This window comes from Pagrus major, chromosome 17 (assembly GCF_040436345.1).
Source record: "Pagrus major chromosome 17, Pma_NU_1.0".
NCBI lineage: Eukaryota > Metazoa > Chordata > Actinopteri > Spariformes > Sparidae > Pagrus > Pagrus major.
Window position 1 is genome coordinate 323,230 of NC_133231.1, and position 19,274 is coordinate 342,503.

The window sequence follows — 19,274 nt, forward strand, 5'->3', positions numbered from 1 at the left end:
AAACTACAGGTTAGACACAACAAGTATGAAGAGAAGCAAAAAACAAGTTAATAGATATATGAAGACGGTGATGTCAGAAATGGATATATTAGACGTATGGAGAGAACTCCATCCAGCTGATCGGGACTATACCCACTACTCGGCCCCTCATGCAATGTACTCCAGAATTGATTATTTTCTAATGAATAAATAATAAAGTGACGGAGTGCAGGATAGGGGTAACTGATATATATGAGATCACAGTGCAATTTACCTAGAAATTAATCTGAACAACAAGAGGAAAAATACGGTATGGAGACTTAACGAAGGTATACTGAACAATAAGGGATTAGTTGAAGAATTAAAAAGGGGAAATAATTAGATACAGGGAGCAGAATGATAATAGGGAAGTAGATCCAACAATTTTATGGGATGCCCTAAAAGCTGTAATAAGGGGGAGGCTGATTTTGTACACAGCTTTCGCTAAAAAAGCCAGATTAGAAACGTATCAGAAACAAATTGAAGAATTGAAAGAGTTGGAACACCATCATAAACAGACAAAAGATCCGGTAATACTTAACCAGGTTAGAGAAGTTAGGAAAAAAGTAGATGATATCCTGTTGGAAGAGGTGGAAAGGAAAGCTAGGTTTATAAAACAAACTTACTATGAGGGAGGATCTAAAGTCACTAAAAGTATTGCTAGACGTATAAAGAAACAGCAAGCATTAAATAATATACATAAAATAAGAGACCCTGCAACCAATAAAATCCTATATGAACCAGAAGAAATAGAAAAAATATTTGTGGAATATTACAGCAAATTATATACACAGCCTACCTCATGGGTGAAGAGGATTTAAGGGAGTTTCTAGACCAATTAGATTTGCCAACAATAGATACAAAACAGAATGCGACGTTGACCTCAAAAATAACAGTAGAAGAGATAGAAAAGGCAATTAGTCAGGCAAAATCAGGGAAATCACCAGGAGCTGATGGATTGGGTGCCTCCTTTTATAAAACATTTAAAGAGGAGTTAACCCCACTTTTATGCGAATCATTTAACTATAGTCTTAAGAAAGGCAGGATCCCTCCCTCATGGAAAGAGGCTAATATCTCTGTCATTCCAAAGGAAGGTAAAGATAAGGAATATTGTTGTAATTACAGACCAATATCAATTTTAAATGTAGATTACAAACTCTACACCTCCATTATAGCCAAGAGGTTAGAGACATTTATGCAGGATTTGATTGATGAGGATCACACTGGCTTTATTAAAGAAATGCAAACACAAGATAAAATAAGGACTCTACATGTCATTGAAAAGGTACAAAAGAAGGGAGAAAGTGTAATTTTGGTAAGCATAGATGCGGAAAAGGCTTTCGACAGTGTGAATTGGGTATTTCTGTATAAGGTATTGGAAAAATTTGGATTTAATGAGGAATCTGTAAACTGTATTAGTTCAGTATATCAGGAGCCAACAGCAAGGATCAAAATAAATGGCAATTGATGAATCGATTCAATCTGGGAAGGGGAACGAGGCAGGGTTGTTGCCTCTCACCAAGTCTCTTCGCACTGTTTGTCAAACCATTAGCTCAGATGATTAGGCAGGAGGAAGAAGTTAAAGGGGTGACAATAGGACAGGGGGAGCACAAGATAGGGTTATTTGCAGATGATATATTAATCTTCCTAAAACAACCTAATGAAAGTTTTCCAAAAATTATGAGACTATTAGAGAACTACGGAATCTACTCAGGATACAAAATTAATGTCACAAAAACACAGATTTTGTCAATAAATTATTCTCCATCTCAAGAGATAAAGGAAACATACAACCTTAAGTGGAATGCTAAATCAATAAAATATTTAGGGGTAAATGTCACAAAAGGATTAGACAAGCTTTATGATGCGAATTACACAAAAATAAATCGAGAAATTAGGAGGGACTTGGAGAGATGGTCAATAATTAGTTTGGATTTTAGCTGAAGGATAAAGATAATTAAGATAAACATTCTACCAAGGCTTTTATATCTGTTCCAATCACTGCCAGTGATGATCCCACAAAAACAATTCATGGAATGGGATAGGTGGATATCAAGGTTTATATGGGGAGGAAAGAAACCCAGGGTCAGATACAAAACTCTGCAGCTCCCAAAGGACAAAGGAGGGCTGGCTTTACCAAGCCTTAGGGAATATTTTTACGCTGCACAAATAAGACCTCTGATATATTAGTGCAAGGGTGAGTATGTTGCAAGATGGAAAAGTATAGAATTAGGGCAAAAAGACATTGAAATACGAAACTTAATAGCACACAAAGGACTATTACGCAAGTTAGGTAACCAATTGGATTCAATAACTAAAATTACAGTTGAAATATGGAACAAGGTTGTTGAAAGACATAAATTGGAGAAAGAGACAAAGATTTTGAGTTGGTTCACATCTGATTCGAGGTTTGCACCTGGTCCGAATGACAATGGATGAAAAAAGGCATTACAGCGATATGTACCATGGTCGAGCGGGGGAAGCTGCAGAGTTTTGAAAAGTTAAGGGATACATTTGGACTAGATGAACATGAACAATATCGATACCAACAGATAAGGGATTATTATGAGAAGGAGATAAAAACTGACACTGATAATGAAGTTGATTGTGAATGAATTGATGTGTTTTTGAAAGCCTATGAAGGAAAAAAATGTAAAGTAATCTCAACCCTATACAGAGGTTTGTTGTCATGCAGGAAGACTCAATTGGAAAAATATGGTCAGATTTTTTATAACTCCAAACATTAGGAAGGAAACTGTATGTAACCAGCAACCATGCTGGAGACTATGTGGACACATGGATGTAGCCCATATGCATATTTTTTGGTCTTGCCAAAAGATAATAGGATATTGGGATAAAAAGAAAAAAGAAAAAAGAAAGCAGTTACATTAATTTGATTTTTGTCATAGTGTTACTGTCCTCCGGTCTCCCAAAGATAGCTATGTGGGGGGATGGTGAAATCTGGGTCTGTAATATGTCAGAGACCGTCTTAAAGAATGTTTCCCAGAACCCAACCAGTTTGGGGCACAGCCAAAACATGTGTGCTAAGTCACATGGGGAGAGTGAGCATCTATTAAATTTATCCTCTACCGTATCTGGGTAAATTTTGGCAAGTTTGGCTTTGCTATAGTGAGCCCTTTGCAGCACTTTAAAGTGAATAAGGCTAAGCCGGGCACAAGAGGAGGATGAGTTCACAGCTTCTAAAGTCTTCCCCCAGAAGTGATCAGAAAGGTTAATCTGTAATTCGCTTTCCCAGTTTGCTTTAATTTTCTCAGCCATGATTTCACTAGTTGGCAAGACAAGTTCATATAAGTAAGAGACATGTCCCATAGATAAAGCGTCAGCGGGTAGTATAAGGTCTAAGCCACTGGAAGGCAGGATTTAAGGAAATGTTGGAGAGTGTGTCCTCAGAAAGTCCCATAATTGAAAATACCTGAAAAAAATCTGACTGGTTTAGCCCAAATGTGGCACGCAGCTGATTGAAACTAGTAAAAGACCCACCCACATACAGGTTCTCCAAATATCGTAGGCCCCTTTTAGCAAAAGTCATGAACCTTGGATCAATACTAGCTGGCAAGAAGAGGTAGTTATTACAGATAGGGGTGGACTGTGGAAGAGTGGACCACTTAGAATGTCGCCTAATTTGTGCCCATATCTTTAAAGTGGCGGTAACAATGGGGTTATCCGTGTACTGTGAGAGAGGAGTGGGTAGTGTGCTACATGCCAGAGCCTGTGGTGAAGAGGAGATACAAGAGGCAGTCTCAAGTTGGCACCAGCTGCTCTGTGGAGAAGTGAACCATAGCAGCAGCCTGTGCATGTTTGCAGCCCAATAATAACATTGGAAATTGGGTAAGCCCAGTTCGCCTAACAATCTACTCCGCTGTAGGAGGGGTCTACAGGTTCTAGGGTTCTTGCCTGCTCATATGAATGTGGAGATGATGGAGTCAACAGTTTTAGAAAAAGATCTGGGCAGGAAGATGGGAATTGGTAATACATTCATCTTAATTGTCTGTACCCTCCCTGCTAAAGAGAGAGGCAAATGGCCCCACTTTTGTAGGTCTGTCTTAATTTTCTCTGTCGTAGCTGTAAAATTTTGTTCTTTTTTTTTTAGTTTTCCAGAAAATGTAAACATACAAACATCCATCAGGAACAGTTTTCTACAGTATTCTATCAAAATGTATCCCTCAGTCACGTTTTCTAGTTAAATGCTATGTTTATGAGCTGGAACGCCATTAGATGTCCAATGTGTACGAATGATACTTCCCCCATTTCAAGTTGTAGTCCTCCACTTTATCAAGCAACCTATAGGACAATTGTTCTAGGGCAGCCAGCTGACCAAGAGAGGTGTGCCACAAAGATAATGCTGGTGCAGAGGGGGCTTTCTATTCTTTGACCAGAAGTTTCCGGCCTAACATGAGGACAGTCTGGGTCCAGTTAGAAAGTGGAGGGGTCAGATCACTTAATGCAGAGGGGTCACCCAAAATAAACAGACTAGGGGTGAACAGGATATTCTGGTCGATAATTTTCTCTACGATTGCATGTAGGGAAGACCAAAATGCCTGAATTTTTGGGCAACACCAGAGCATGTGCACTAGAGTACCGTTTTTATCCCGACACCTCCAGCATTCCGAGTTGTCAACCAAACCAACCTTATGCAGCCTGGATGGTGTCCAATAAATTCTATTCAGTATTTTGAATTGGATAAGTCGCGTTCGCAGTTCCCTTGACATTTTTTTCCCGTTTCTAAGAATTCTGCCCCATTCTGCATCTCTGAATGACACCTTTAGGTCAGTTTCCCATGTCCTTTTAAGGGACAATATATTAGTCCAAGGCCGTAAGGATCATAGCGTAGTAAGCAGAGGCTTCATGGCCGCGCCCAAAAATTGTTAGGACCTTCTCTAACATGTCACCGCTCGGTGGGACTAATGAAGGGGAGCCGAAGACCTGCACCAGGAGGTGTCTTAACTGAAAATACTTCCATTGTTGATTACGTGGTAAGTAAAATTCCTGTCTAAGTGCCTCAAAAGATTTTAATGTCCCATCATGGTACAAGTCTCCGAGCACCCTAATCCCTTTTTGCAACCAGAACTTCCAGAGGAAGGGAGATTTATTTATACAGAGCTTGGGATTTTGGTGCAAATATGGATCAAATTTAAAGATCTTAGCTACTCTCTTCCAGACCCACTGAATAAGGGACAAAATGGGATGTGACTGATTCTGTTGGGCTAATTTAGCTGTGATGTATGCTATGGGTGTAAGGGGGGAGGACACAGCGCTTTCGAGGTGGAACCACGGGGGGGCTCTCTCCAGGGGCAAAGACCACTGTGCCATATGCCTGGTGAACGCATGGTGAACGCATAATGGTAAAACAGCAAATTGGGCACACCTAATCGTCCTCTGTCCACTGGCCTCTACAGCTTTCGCAGGTTCATCCTAGGGCGTTTGTTATTCTATAAAAATGTATTACAAAGTTAATCAAATTGTTTGAAATAGTGCAAAGGAATTCGGACTGGGAGAGCCTGTAGCAAGTAGTTAAATTTCGGAGCACAGATCATTTTAATGATGTTTGCCTTGCCCCACATAGAAAGATACAATGGAGACCACCGCTCCATATCAGCCCGCAGTTTGTCCAATAGGGGGGCAAAATTTGTTTTGATCAGATCCGCCAATATGGGGGGGAATGTTAAACTGAGATATTTAATGCCTTTCTTAGGCCAGGCAAAAGTGCCTGACTGGAAGAGGGATTTGGGACAATATGGTGTGAGAGGAAGAGCCTCAGATTTTGTCCAGTTGACTCTATAACCCGAAATGGATCAGAACTTGTCAATAATATTAAATAGGGATGCAAGAGAATGTTCAGGATCTGTGACAAACAAAAGGATATCGTCTGCATACATCATCAATTTATGACATTTGTTACCGATTTGTATGCCTGGAAATGCAGGTTCTCTACGTATAGCAACCGCTAGCGGTTCAAGTGCAACTGCAAAAAGCAGAGGAGAGAGAGGGTCTCCCTGCCTCGTGCCTCTTCCCAGTTCAAATGGGAGGGAGATGATGCCGTTCGTAAGCACTGATGCTCTGGGGTGAGTGTATATGAGACTAATCCAAGCTATGAACTTTTTGCTGAAGCCGAAACATTTCAGGGTGGAAAGCAGATAATGCCACTCCACCCTGTCAAACGCCTTTTCGGCGTCCAGCGAGATAGCGGCCATGGGAGAGGTGTTATCCTGAGTAGCCCACATAATATCAATAAATCTTCTGATGTTGTCAACTGAGGAGCGCGAACGTATAAAGCCAACCTGGTCAGGATGGATCAAGGAGGCTATTACCTTGTCCAGACGGTTAGCTAAAATTTTAGATGTCACAGGAGGTCAAACTAATAGGTCTAAATTTTTTACAGTCTAAAGGGTCTTCTCCTTCCTTCAACATAAGGGTGATAATGGCCTCAGATAATGAGGGAGGGAGTTTTCCCTTCTCGAGAGCTTCATTATAGGTGTCTAGATATATAGGAGTAATGGTGCAAGTTCCTCAGCATAAGCTTCATAAAACTTGGCCGTGAAGCCATCTAAACCTGGTGCTTTACTTGAAGGAAGGTGTTTAATAACGTCTCTTATCTCCTCAATAGTAATACGTAATTCAAGATGTTCAAGCTGGTCCTCTGACAACACTGGCAGAGTAAGAGTTGATAGAAAGGATGTAATGTCTTTTCTGTCCTCCTTTGACTCTGAAGTATAAAGTTTTACATAAAAGTCTCTAAAGGCCGCATTAATCCCCTTGGGATCAGTCAGGATACACCCATTGTCCCTCCTAATAGCAGGAATAGTACTCATTGCTTCTTTTTGTTTGATGTATTTGAACCCCAATTTAGAGAACTGAAATAGAATAGACACCATTGACATTGTTAAGGCTGCCTGGTTAATGGGGAAGCATTTACTTTTTTGAATGTTCAACTTATACCCAGAGAATGTCCCGAAGGAGTTCAGAATTGACATTATATGTGGTATACTAGACTCAGGGTTACGCACATACAGGAGTAGATCGTCTGCATATAACGAAACTTTGTGCTCCATTCCCCACCTCTGGATACCAAGGAATCTTGTTTCGGATTTCAGTGCTTTTGAAAGTGGCTCAATGGCAATTGCAAATAAAAGTGGGGAGAGCGGATACCCCTGGCATGTACCACGAGAGAGAAGGAATAATTTAGAGTGATGGGTGTTTGTACATACTGATGCTTGAGGAGGAGTATAGAACAAACGAATCCAGGAAACAAAGCTGTCACTGAAGCCGAACCTTTTTCAGTGTGGAGAACAGGTAAGTCCACTCTACCCTGTTGAAGGCCTTCTCGCCGTCAAGGGATATGACTACCTCCGCGTCTGAGGGAGAAGGTTGAGTGTGAATGATGTCGAGTAGCCTTCGAATATTCCTGAACGAGTGTCGCTGCCTAATAAACCCCGTCTGGTCTTCAGATATAATTGAGGGTACGATAAATTCTAAATGATGGGCAAATACCTTGGCAAGAATTTTAACATCAACTGATAGAAGTGATATTGGACGGAATGATGAACAATTAAGAGGATCTTTGTCTTTCTTAAGGATTAAAGAAATAGAAGCCTGTGCAAGAGTGGGTGGCAAAGCGCCCTGTTGATGCGATTGTTGAAACATCTCTAGCAATAGTGGGGACTATTTTTTAAATTTTTTTATAAAATTCCACTGGAAACCCATCAGGCCCAGGGGATTTTCCATTGTGTATCAATCTAATTGCTTCTGTAATCTCTGAAAGTTTTAAAGGGCTGTCAAGTAATTGTTGATCCTCTAAAGATATTTTGGGCATGTCTAGCTGCGCAAAGAATTGTGACAGTTCAATCCCACTGTCTGGGAACTCCGACGTGTAAAGCTGTGAGTAAAATTCCCTGAAAGTATGGTTAATCTCACCAGGGTCAGAGGTAATTGTACCTGTATTATTACGAATTTGTGTTATCTGGTTTGAAGCATTCCTAGATTTCAACTGTTGGGCAAGCAGACGGCCAGCTTTGTCTCCTGATTCATAAAACACGCCTTGGGAATGTAGCAGTAATTGTTTGGCCTCTCTTGTTGACAAAAGGTCAAGTTCAGTTTGAAGTTTCAATCTCTCCCTATAAAGATCAGGTGACTGATTAACTGAATGTTGGGCATCTATATTGGCGATAGAATCTTCGAATTCCTTCTGCCGTGCTCTGCGACACCTGTTAGTATGAGCTGTATACGAAATAATTTTGCCTCTAATAAATGCCTTCAAAGTTTCCCACAGCAACGCAGGAGGTGTGTCTTCTGATCTATTAGTCTCCAGGAAAAAGTCAATGGCTTCAGAGACCTGTTTGCAGAAGTCAGAGTTGGGTAATAAAAGAGGATCTAGGCGCCAAGACCTAAAACTCTTATGTTTCAGTTCAAATCGGAGATCAAGAGTTATAGAAGAATGATCCAACACAGCTATTGACGAATACTGAGTGGAAACTATGGAAGAGATAAAAGTCTTGTCAATGAGGAAATAGTTGATGCGCGAGTAGGTCCGGTGTACATGCGAAAGAAAATAGTATTGCTTTGCCGAGGGGTTCAGAAACCGCCATGGGTCAATGTACCGGTATTGTTCCATGAAGGCAGAGAGAGTCCGAGCCATTCTGGAAGGCACTGTACTTTTGGGGCTAGACCTATCAAGCAGGGGGTCTATGACACAATTCATATCTCCTCCCATTATTAATGCGTGAGAGTTTTGGGAGAGAAGATAAAAAAGTTTTCATAAAAGCGTGGTCCTCCCAATTAGGGGCGTATACAGAAACAAGAATAACAGGTTTCTGGTATAGTGTGCCAGACACAATAATATAGCGGCCATTCGTGTCTGCAAAGACATCTCCAGGGGTAAAAAGAACATTTTTCCTAATTAATATGGCTGTACCCCTAGTTTTCTGGTTGAATCTTGAATGACATATCGGTCCTATCCAAGGTCTACAAAGCCTCTGATGATCGGTGTTAAGTAAATGTGTCTCTTGAAGAAGCATTATGTCTGCTTTTAAGCTTTGAATGTGTGAGAAGATTTTTGTGCGCTTTATTGCTGCGTTCATGCCACCAACATTTAACGAGACCATCCTTACCACCTGTCCGCCGCCCGCCCCTGTGTTAGTCGTGCTAGTCATAGTATGATATCTGGTATGTGTTGCCTCGAATCAGTAATACGGTAAGAGCAGCCTGGCAAAACAGATAAGGAAAATTATAACAGGTAAATAAAACAAACATAAAAAAAGTTAAATATAAGTGACGAAAAAAACAAGAGTCCAAGTTAGAGCAGTAAATGGATGAAGTTGTCCTTCCTAACCACTTCTGTCCTTCCCATTCCGTCCCACCCCACCTCCCATCCTCCCTCCCTTTTAATCCCATGGTACCTATGTAGCACCTTTTTGCCAAGCACGTTGGCACTCTCTAACTAACCTTAGTCTAGTCTCCCACCTTTTCACAAAGTCTCGGTTCCCATGCACGACAACTGTAACCCCATTATTAGCATGAACTAGAAACAGTATCTTATTATTATTTTAACAACACTATATAACAGTGAAGCAATCTAATCAAGTGTATGACGCCTCTTGAGGGCAGTCTTAATAGTCTGCATAGTAAAAGAGCTTTAGAGGAACAAATGAAGGAAAAAAATAATAATAAAAAAAATAAAATAAAATAAAAAGAAATGGAAAGGTTAAGCATTAGTGCAGTAAAATAATAATAATAATATTTTGAAGAAATTAAGTAATTACATGTAGGATGCCATAAAAGTACCACATGAAGTAAAAGTAGTATTAATAAACTGATATGCACTAAGGATGGAGAAAAATAACTGAAAAGAAAGAAAAAGAGGTAATGAAGCTGTCCCAACAGAGTATCAGTAAAGTAACAACTCCTGAATGAGCTTAATCTTAACAGTGAACATGTATGATGCCAAACGGCATCAGTAAAGTCGGCTCTTAACAGCCATCCCCGGTCCACCTTTCTTATAAACAAGTCGACCCTGATAGAATACAGATAAGTGTCCGAACCGTTTACCTGTTATGGCTTCCATACATAAGAGTTCCCTATGGTTTTAATGTAATAGGTGAGACCAGGTGATATACCAATCATGACCATTCTCCGTCTTCGGCTTCGGCTCATGGCGTGTCAGGTTGGGTTGGTGATTCCCGTTGATAAGAGTCCACAAAGTCGGAGGCTTCTGCAGGAGAGGAGAATCCCTTACGGGACCCATCTTTCAGCGTGATCATTAGCCTAGCTGGGAACAGCAGAGATGGCTTCAACCCCAGGTTGTACAGGCTTGACAAAACTTCACGGTATCTTGTGCACTGCTCGAGGACCTCAGGAGTGTAATCTTCGAAGATCCAGATCGGCTTCCCCTGGAACTGAAGTTTACCGCGCTGTTTGCGGGCCTCTCGGATAACCAGCTCCCTCGTTTGGCAGCGGTGAAAGCGGCTTGGCAGTGAGCGCTCTATGTGCCCTGTCCAGCTCAGGGGGAGACTGTAATGTTTGTCTGCCAAATACCTCAACAAGCAGATCCGAAAAGAAGGCCGTAGGTCGGGGACCCTCGATAGACTCCGGTAAGCCGATGATTCTAATGTTGTTCCTCCAGCTCCGGCCCTCAAGATCGGCCGCCTTAGCTGCTATTTTGGTGTTGCTATCAGCCAGCGCCGCACACTTCTTCTCCAGCATGTGCATCCTCTGCTCCAATTTGTTAGCACTGGTCTCGACTGAGGCGATGCGTTGGCCGTGGTCTTCTACTGTGGCCTCGGTTTGAACCAGTTTCTCCTCCAGAGACGTGAAAGCCGTTTTAAAGTTGCCTGAAATCGCTGCCCTGTGCTCTTCTAGCAGGCTGGCTATGCTAGCGACACACGGGCTACTACATGTGGCAGGAGTGTCGTCCTTTTTAGCGTTGTCTTTTTTTGTATGTTTAGCCGCTTTAGATGTCATCTTGTCGATGTCCTCACTTGCTTGTCACTTGCTGATTGAATGTGAATTCTGTGGTGTTAAATCTGTAGGACAAGATAGTTAAACTACAAGCCATAGAACTTGGGTCCGTATAGAATGGGGAACGCCATAAGGGGGTCATCGAAATTGACCGCACTGCCACATCCACCAGGAATAAGGTAGGCATAAGCTTTTCACAACTTTTCATCATCAAGGCATGAGGATGATGCTTAGTGACTGGGAAGTCTGTGGCATAAAATCTGTAGGCCAAGTTAAACAATGTACGAGGCTTAGAAATGGGTTCCTACAGAATGGGAGCAGCCATAAGGGGTCACCGCACTGCCACGCCCACCAGGTATATCAGAGGCGAAAGCTCTTTACAACTTTTCATCATCAAGGTCTGACGATGATATTTAGTGAGTGTGAAGTCTGTGGCGTTAAATCTGTAGGACAAGTTAAATAAAGTACGAGGCATAGACATGAAAAAAAATGAATGGGAAAACCTGTAAGGGGGGCGTTAGGTGGCGCTACTGAGCTGTCGTGCCGCGCATGAGGGCAATTGTGGTATCGAATTAACGTACTCCTGGGTAAGAAGCTACGGGCCAAATTTGGTGAGTCTGCGAACATCCTAAAGTCCCGAAAACAGTGTCGGAAAAATAAAAATCACCGCACGCCATTCAAGATGGCCGACTTCCTGTTGCGGCAAAAATTCCGACAAAAATAATTCCTGCCTAAATCCTTGAGACCCACGACTCCTGCGAATTTCATGATGATCCAAGAAAATTGTCGCAGGGAAAAACAATGTAAGGTGGCGCTATGGAGTTCCCTGGCCACACCTACCCCCAATCATTTTGAATTCAGATAGCAGCACACCAATGTGACATATGTTCCAAGTTTGGGGAGTTTTGGGGTATGTTAAAGCCTCCAAATATGCAGTCGAATGGAAGGAAAAAGAAGAATAAAAAATAATCCTTACAGATACAATAGGTCCTCGCAAGAGATTCGTGCTCGGGCCCTAATAAATAAAATAAATAAATAAATAAATGAATGAATAAAAATAAAAGCAATAACAAGACATAATAAATGATGATGACCAAACAATAATGATAACAACCTTATATTTTGGTAGATAGTCTGTGATAATGTTGCACATAAGGAGGTCTATTTGTAATTCCCAAGCTAATAACATCTGACCATTTTTCTTTCAAGAATATGGACAATGGGGACCAGTCTACGAATTGCTCAAGAGTGCCTCTTAGCACATGTGATAATCTCTCCAGTGGTAAAATGGACATTAGCTTTTCATACCAAGTTTTTATATCCAGAGATCTTCGTCAAACCACTTTTGTGATATTGTGAGGCGTGCTGCATAAAGAGCAACTCTAAGAATGTACTTGTATCCACAGCCATAATTGAAGTCTAGTCCCAGTACAAGATTATGTGAATTTAAAGGTATAGCTATCCCAAGAATTTTATTGATCTCGTTTTGGACAGCTATCCAAAAACTTTCAATTTTGGGGCATGACCATATTAAGTGACTATACCCAGTGAGCAAAAAGTGGTCTAGATCACGTCTTTTAGACGTCATTTATGGACATCCAAGATGTCTAAAAGACGTCCTCTCGGGAGCCAGAATGAAAGTTTTTTATACATCTTTTCTGGACGTTGTATAGACATTTTTATCTATCTCTCTATCTATATATCTATATATATATATATCTATATATATATATATATAGATATATATATAGATATATATATATCGGCAATAGCTCAGTCCGTAGGGGCTTGGGGACTCAAAGGTGGCCGGTTCAAGTCCCACTCGGACCAAAAAAGTATGATGTGGACTAGTAATGGAGAATATTAGTTCACATCCTGGGCATTGCCGAGGTGCCCTTGAGCAAGGCACCGACCCCTAACACTGCTTGTTGGGTGCCGTTGCAGGTGGCAGCCCTTTCACTCATTCTCCTCTATACACTGTGTGTGTGTGTGTGCATGCATGTGTAATGTGAGTGATAAAAAGAATTTCTCCTTGTGGGATTAAAATAGTATAATAAATTTTAAAAAATAAATATGTCGTTTGTCGACTAATTCTGGCTGTCTGTGGACGTCCAGATCATAGCCAGTATGAACGTCTATTCTCAACTAATTCTGGATGTCTATATTATGGCCTGACTGGACGTCTTTCTCAACGTTATTTATCGACTAATTCTTGTTGTCAATGGACGTCCAGATCATGGCCTGGCCCAAAGGACATGACATCAACCTGTTTTGGACGTCCACAGACGTTGCCTTCTCAGCGGGTATGTACCACAACTGTTTTTGCATTTCAAACATAATGGGGAGCACATGGCATCATATTTACATCTGATATTTGGGGTGACATGTAATCTGTGAATAATCTTGAATTGGGTTTCACAGGATTTGTTGGAGCATGTATTTTTTTTTTTTTTTCATTCAATAAAATATTCCGCCACATGTCATCATCAATATAGGACCCAAATTCTTCCCCCCAAGATGTTTTACTATTAATAAAAGGGATGTTAACAAATATTTGATCATAAACATAGCTTATAACCTTTTTCTGTAAAGAAGATGCTTTCAGTAATATTCTTTCCAACTGGTTAATATGCAAATCATTCTTATATGTTGGTATAGACTGGAGATAGCGCCTAAGTTGTAAGTAGCGAAAGAATTGTGCTCAACGAAGATCAAATTCGGACATAATTTGAGAGAAGGATTTGAGAGTTCCATCTAGAAAAAGGTCCTGTAACTTAGTAATTCCAACATCATTCCAGGTCTTATATCCTAGATCTAAACACGAGGGTACAAAATCAGGATCGCATACAATAGGAGCAAGTATAGAATACTGATCTATTATTCTAAAGTGCTTACGTATCTGATGCCAGGTTTTAAGAGTATTTCTAATAATATAATTTTCTTTCATTCCCTGTTGTGTGGTTGCATTATGTACAAATGGCAAATCTGAGATAACAGATGCACAACCAGTAATTTCTAAATCCAGGTATGTTGAGTTGGGATCATTTTTTATCCATTCTGTAATGTATCTAATCTGAGAAGCCCAGTGATAGTACATTATGTTGGGAAGTGCTAGTCCTCCTTTATCAACAGGTAACTGCAATTTCTCTAATTTAAATCTGGGACGCTTATGTTTCCAAACAAATTTGCTAATCATACTATGTAATGTTTTGGAAAATTTAACTTGAATATAATTCGGCAACATCTGCATTGGGTATAGTAATCTTGGCAGGACATTCATTTTTATAATAGCAACCCTTCCAAGTAGTGAAATTGATAAGGGATTCCATCTTTGAAGGTCTTTTTTAATTTCACTCACCACTGGGTGTAAATTCATTTTAATCATGTCTTCAAAATTATAGGACACAAAAATGCAAAGGTACTTGAAACCGTTAGGAGACAACTGAAAATGGCTATATGCTGATATATCAGTCCTTCTTAAATTTCAAGTGGTAGTGCTAGGGATTTCCCATAATTAGGGCCCGAGCACAAATCTCATGCGAGGACCTATTGTATCTGTAAGGATTATTAGGGCCCGAGCAGGGAACCTGCAAGGACCCTATTGTTTTTGTAGTGATTATTAGGGCCCGAGCAGGGAACCTGCAAGGACCCTATTGTTTTTGTAGTGATTATTATTAGGGCCCGAGCAGGGAACCTGCAAGGACCCTATTGTTTTTCGAATGATTATTATTTATTATTATTAGGGCCCGAGCAGGGAACCTGCAAGGACCCTATTGTTTTTCGAATGATTATTAGGGACCGAGCAGGGAACCTGCAAGGACCCTATTGTTTTTGTAGTGATTATTAGGGCTGGAGCAGGGAACCTGCAAGAAGCCTATTGTTTTTTGAATGATTATTATTATTAGGGCCAGAGCAGGGAACCTGCAAGGACCCTATTGTTTTTCGAATGATTATTATATATTTTTTTCTGCCAAAATGATCGCATTTTTCACTGCCTGAACATACCCCAAAACTCACCAAACTTGGAATGTACGTCACACCTGGCGAAAAATGTTATAATCTGTTGTTGTTCTGAATTTCCACCACTAGGTGGCACTATAATCAAGGAAAGTGCGTTTTGGCTTATAACTCCCACATACTTTGTCGCACATTCAAAAACCTTATATCCACGCCTTCAGTGAATTGTGCTGAATCTCCTGATATAGGCCTCGCCCATTTCCGCCTATCGTTTTTTTCCGCAAATTCGCAAAATGTCGCAAACCTACTTTTTCAAACTCCTCCCAGGCAATTTCACCAATTTGCACGAAACTTTGCGCACAGCATCTGTGGCACTCCTGACAAAAATTATTAAAAGAATTTTGATATTCCAAAGAATACTCAAGTTATTAAATAACAACTTCCTGCAGATTTCATTGTAAACAGGAAGTGTTGCAAATCTCCACATTGGTTTGTCCAAATGACATGAAACTCAGGATACTTGTTCCACATGATCCCCTAAGCGTCTGTTAAAAATATTTGGCGATGACCACTAGGTGGCGCTCTTTAAATTGAAGTATTTTATATCTCCACATCGGTTACTCAGGTTAATATGAAACTTGGTACAATTATTGTCAATGCCCTCCTGAGGACACATAATATGGCGCACATTGTTAAACCTTATATCTACGTGTTCCCTGCATACAGCTGAATTGTGTGATGTAGGCCACGCCCACTTTCACACTACAATTCCATTCGCAAAAAGTCGCAAACCTACTTTTTTAAACTCCTCCCAGGCAATTTCTCCATTTGCACCAAACTTTCCACATCTGTGGACCCTCCTGACAAAAAGTTAGTAAAAGAATTGTGATAGTCCAAAGAACGCCCAAAATATAACACAACAATTTCCTGCACATTATGGTCAAACAGACAGTCTTCCATATTTTGATGAAATACAGTCCCATTAACACTGAAGCTTTTTTAATTGTGTTCCATGGCCCGATGACGGTTTGTGAAAAATTTGGAGCAAATCGGCCAATAGGGGGTGCTTTTATTGCTAAATGACGAAAGAACAGCTTGACTGCCTTCACTTTTGATTCCTCAACGGAGTTGTTGCCTGAACAAGCCCCGACAGCAGCATGCCCTGACAGCAGCATGTAGCCACAGCAGCATGCCGCGACACGCGTGGACTGCGAGGGCCCGTTCATCGCTGCTTGCAGCTTTAATTATCTTTGTTTTCACCGGTTGGATTTTTAATGTACCGTTTGTAAAGTGTTTTTTTTTTTTTTTAATTGACTTCAAAATGCCCCGCGTAAGCCATACTTTCTGATCCCCTGCGTCACATTTGCTGGTCTTTTCAGGTATAGTGGAGTTTACAGAGTCAGTTATTTCATCAAGGAAGGCATTATATGCCGCATCTGGGGTTTTGCAGCTATAAACAGAATCCCATGATTTAAATCTGAGGTTTTCAGATAATTTCATTAAGTTACTTTCACTCAGTACTTTCACTTTTGTTTTTAACGGGGACTCATTCATCTTTTTTGTAAGATCTATGAAGAGTACTATAGGAAAGTGATCAGTGATGTCTGACAAAATTACACCTGAGTCAAAACAAGCATTGTGAGTATTTGAGATGATATTATCGATGATTGACTTACTGGATTCTGTTTCTCTTGTATTTATAGTGGGGAAAAAGGATGAAGAGTACAGTGTATTTATGAAATCATTTTTAGCACTGTTCTCTTTAGCTAGATCAATGTTAAAATCCCCAAGAATAAAACAGTTTTTATTTGTTTTGTTTATGCAGTTTAATAATTCATTGAATTTAAGCTTGAAACTGTTCAAATCAGAATCTGGTGGTCGGTGAATTACCCCTACAATTATATTCTTTCCATTATTTATATTTATCTCAACAAATAAGGAATCTGAGTACCCATCATCAACATTTAGGTCATCACAGACACTCACGGAATGTAGTGAATTTATATATAAACATACACCTCCTCCTGGTCTGCCAGGTCTATTTCTATTGTATAATACATATCCATTCAGGTTGAGGATGTTCAGATATGATTTATCATTAATCCAAGTTTCACTACATCCAATTACATCAAACCTGTGGTCTAGGCTGGCCAAGAGGGATAGTAAATCATCATAATGCTTATTCAGGCTTCTAGTGTTTAAATGCATCAGAGAGTATGAGTGGTCATTTTTGCATTTAATAGATTTGAATTTATCCGTTGTATAGCGCTTACATTTTAACTTTTCAAAGCAATGCTGTTCGGGCACATCACAGTTTCCCTCACTGATTATATCATCAAATCCCATTTAATGCACATGGTAAGAAATGCCTGATATCTATGCCTGTTGATCCCTTGAGCCGTTTTTTTGCTTTGTAGACCTTATCTCTGATGTTATATTGGGCAAACTTAACGATGATTCCCCTTAGTTTGTCCTTTTTGTGGGATTTAGGTCTGAGGCGGTGGCTCCTGTCGATTTCTCCAGATTGCACCTCTACGTTGAGATTGTTTTTAATTATGCCCATTATGACTTCATTAGTGTTTTCCCGATCATTTTCTGGAACACCAAAAATGACAAGACAGTTTCGTCTTGAGTACTGTTCTTGCTCGTCTAAAATGTCCTTCATGTCATCATATTTTTTTGTAGTTCATCGAGTTTGTCGACCATGTTTTGTAATTCATACTTCAAGGAGTCCTTAACTGATTCCGTGATGGAGTCAGTAATAGCCCTTTTTATGGGTTCAATCAGGGAATCCAGCAATATCTTACTGATTTTGCAGATGAAATCACAGTCCTGAAATAATGTGTCTATCTGTTTGCTTACTGCGTCTTTGATAACATCTCCAGGCATCGATTGAGGTTGTTCCGATTTTCCCAGCAAGCCTTTGGCTGTGTCTTTGTCCCGCTGCATGCTTGAATTGTTTGGCAGCGTTTTAGGTGGAAAGTCGGAAAAGCTGCTAAACTGGTATCCTATTTCGCAGGACGGCAGCCAGGTTAAGTTGGACAAGTGTTCCGACACCTTTGGTTACACAGCAGAGGCAAAACATAGATGGAAGATCACATTAAAATCATTAGTTTTGTTGGTCAATCCGAGCTGAGTTTAGCAGCACCCGTCTCGGCTTGATGACATCATCAGCATGCTTGATGACATAATCAGCATGCACAATGACACACTCACCCGAACTCGTTTGTCTGTCTTCTCTACTGCTCACTCGTTTTGTCTCTGTCTTCTCTACTGCTCACTCGTTTGTCTCTGTCTTCTCTACTGCTCACTGTCTTCTCTACTGCTCACTCGTTTGTTTCTGTCTTCTCTACTGCTCACTTGTTTGTCTCTGTCTTCTCTACTGCTCACTCGTTTGTCTCTGTCTTCCCTACTAATCACTCGTTTGTCTCTGTCTTCTCTACTGCTCACTCATTTGTGTCTGTCTTCTCTACTAATCACTCGTTTTGTCTCTGCCTTCTCTACTAATTACTCGTTTTGTCTCTGTCTTCTCTACTGCTCACTCGTTTGTCTCTGTCTTCTCTACTGCTCACTCGTTTGTCTGTCTTCTCTACTGCTCACTCGTGTCTCTGTCTCCTCTACTGCTCACTAATTTCTCTCTGTCTTCTCTACTGCTCACTCGTTTCTCTCTGTCTTCTCTCCCTGTACTGCTCACTCGTTTTTCCGTCTGTCACTCGCTTCCCACCTCTTTCATCTGACTGTATTCAGAGTCGCAATGTTTAATGCCTGTAATGCACAGATTTGATTGGCTGAGTAGCATCACGTGGTATGGCTTAACTCGCATGCAATTGTTCAGTGGATTTTCTGAACCGCTAAACCAGTACCGTAAAGTCTAGAAAAGCTGCACCAGTCAAAATAGAAGCGCCCCGTCAAAATTTGAAATACTTAAATAATTTATTGACTATAGGTCCAGGTCCGTGGACCGCGGTCCGCCTGCCTGTTAGTGAACTCAGGTCTAGACAATGCCGGGTTGTTTGAGTCTTTATTTTCCTTAAGTAAAACATTAATAGTAGACATCTGTAATGATTGTGTGAGTTTCTTGATGGATAAGGTATGTTTAAACATTCTTACTAGGAGGGGGGAGAAGATACCTTTAAAGGCTTTGTATATTTCTGGTGGAAGACCATCTGGTCCGCAAGCCTTGCCTGAAGCCAAAGTGTCTATCATATCTTCAACCTCCTTACTTGTAATATCCATATCAAACATATGTCGATCTTCATCAGAAACCTTGGGGAGTTTTATACGTTTAAAGAAACCATTCATCTTATCCTCTATACCCCCAGATTCCT

At 40.5% G+C, this 19,274-nt stretch overlaps 1 protein-coding gene across 3 annotated transcripts in view; it reads left to right on the forward strand.

Moving 5' to 3' along the window:
• The window catches only part of LOC141012146 (uncharacterized), a 63,668-nt gene that overhangs the window by 33,549 nt on the left and 10,845 nt on the right, over nucleotides 1-19,274 (forward strand). The window contains exon 8 of one of the 3 annotated variants that reach the window (XM_073485550.1): nucleotides 13,223-13,292. The exons of the other annotated variants lie outside the window; for them this stretch is intronic. Coding sequence (XP_073341651.1) covers nucleotides 13,223-13,292 — 70 coding nt within the window. The remainder of the gene's footprint in view (nucleotides 1-13,222; nucleotides 13,293-19,274) is intronic. 3 annotated transcript variants of the gene reach the window in all.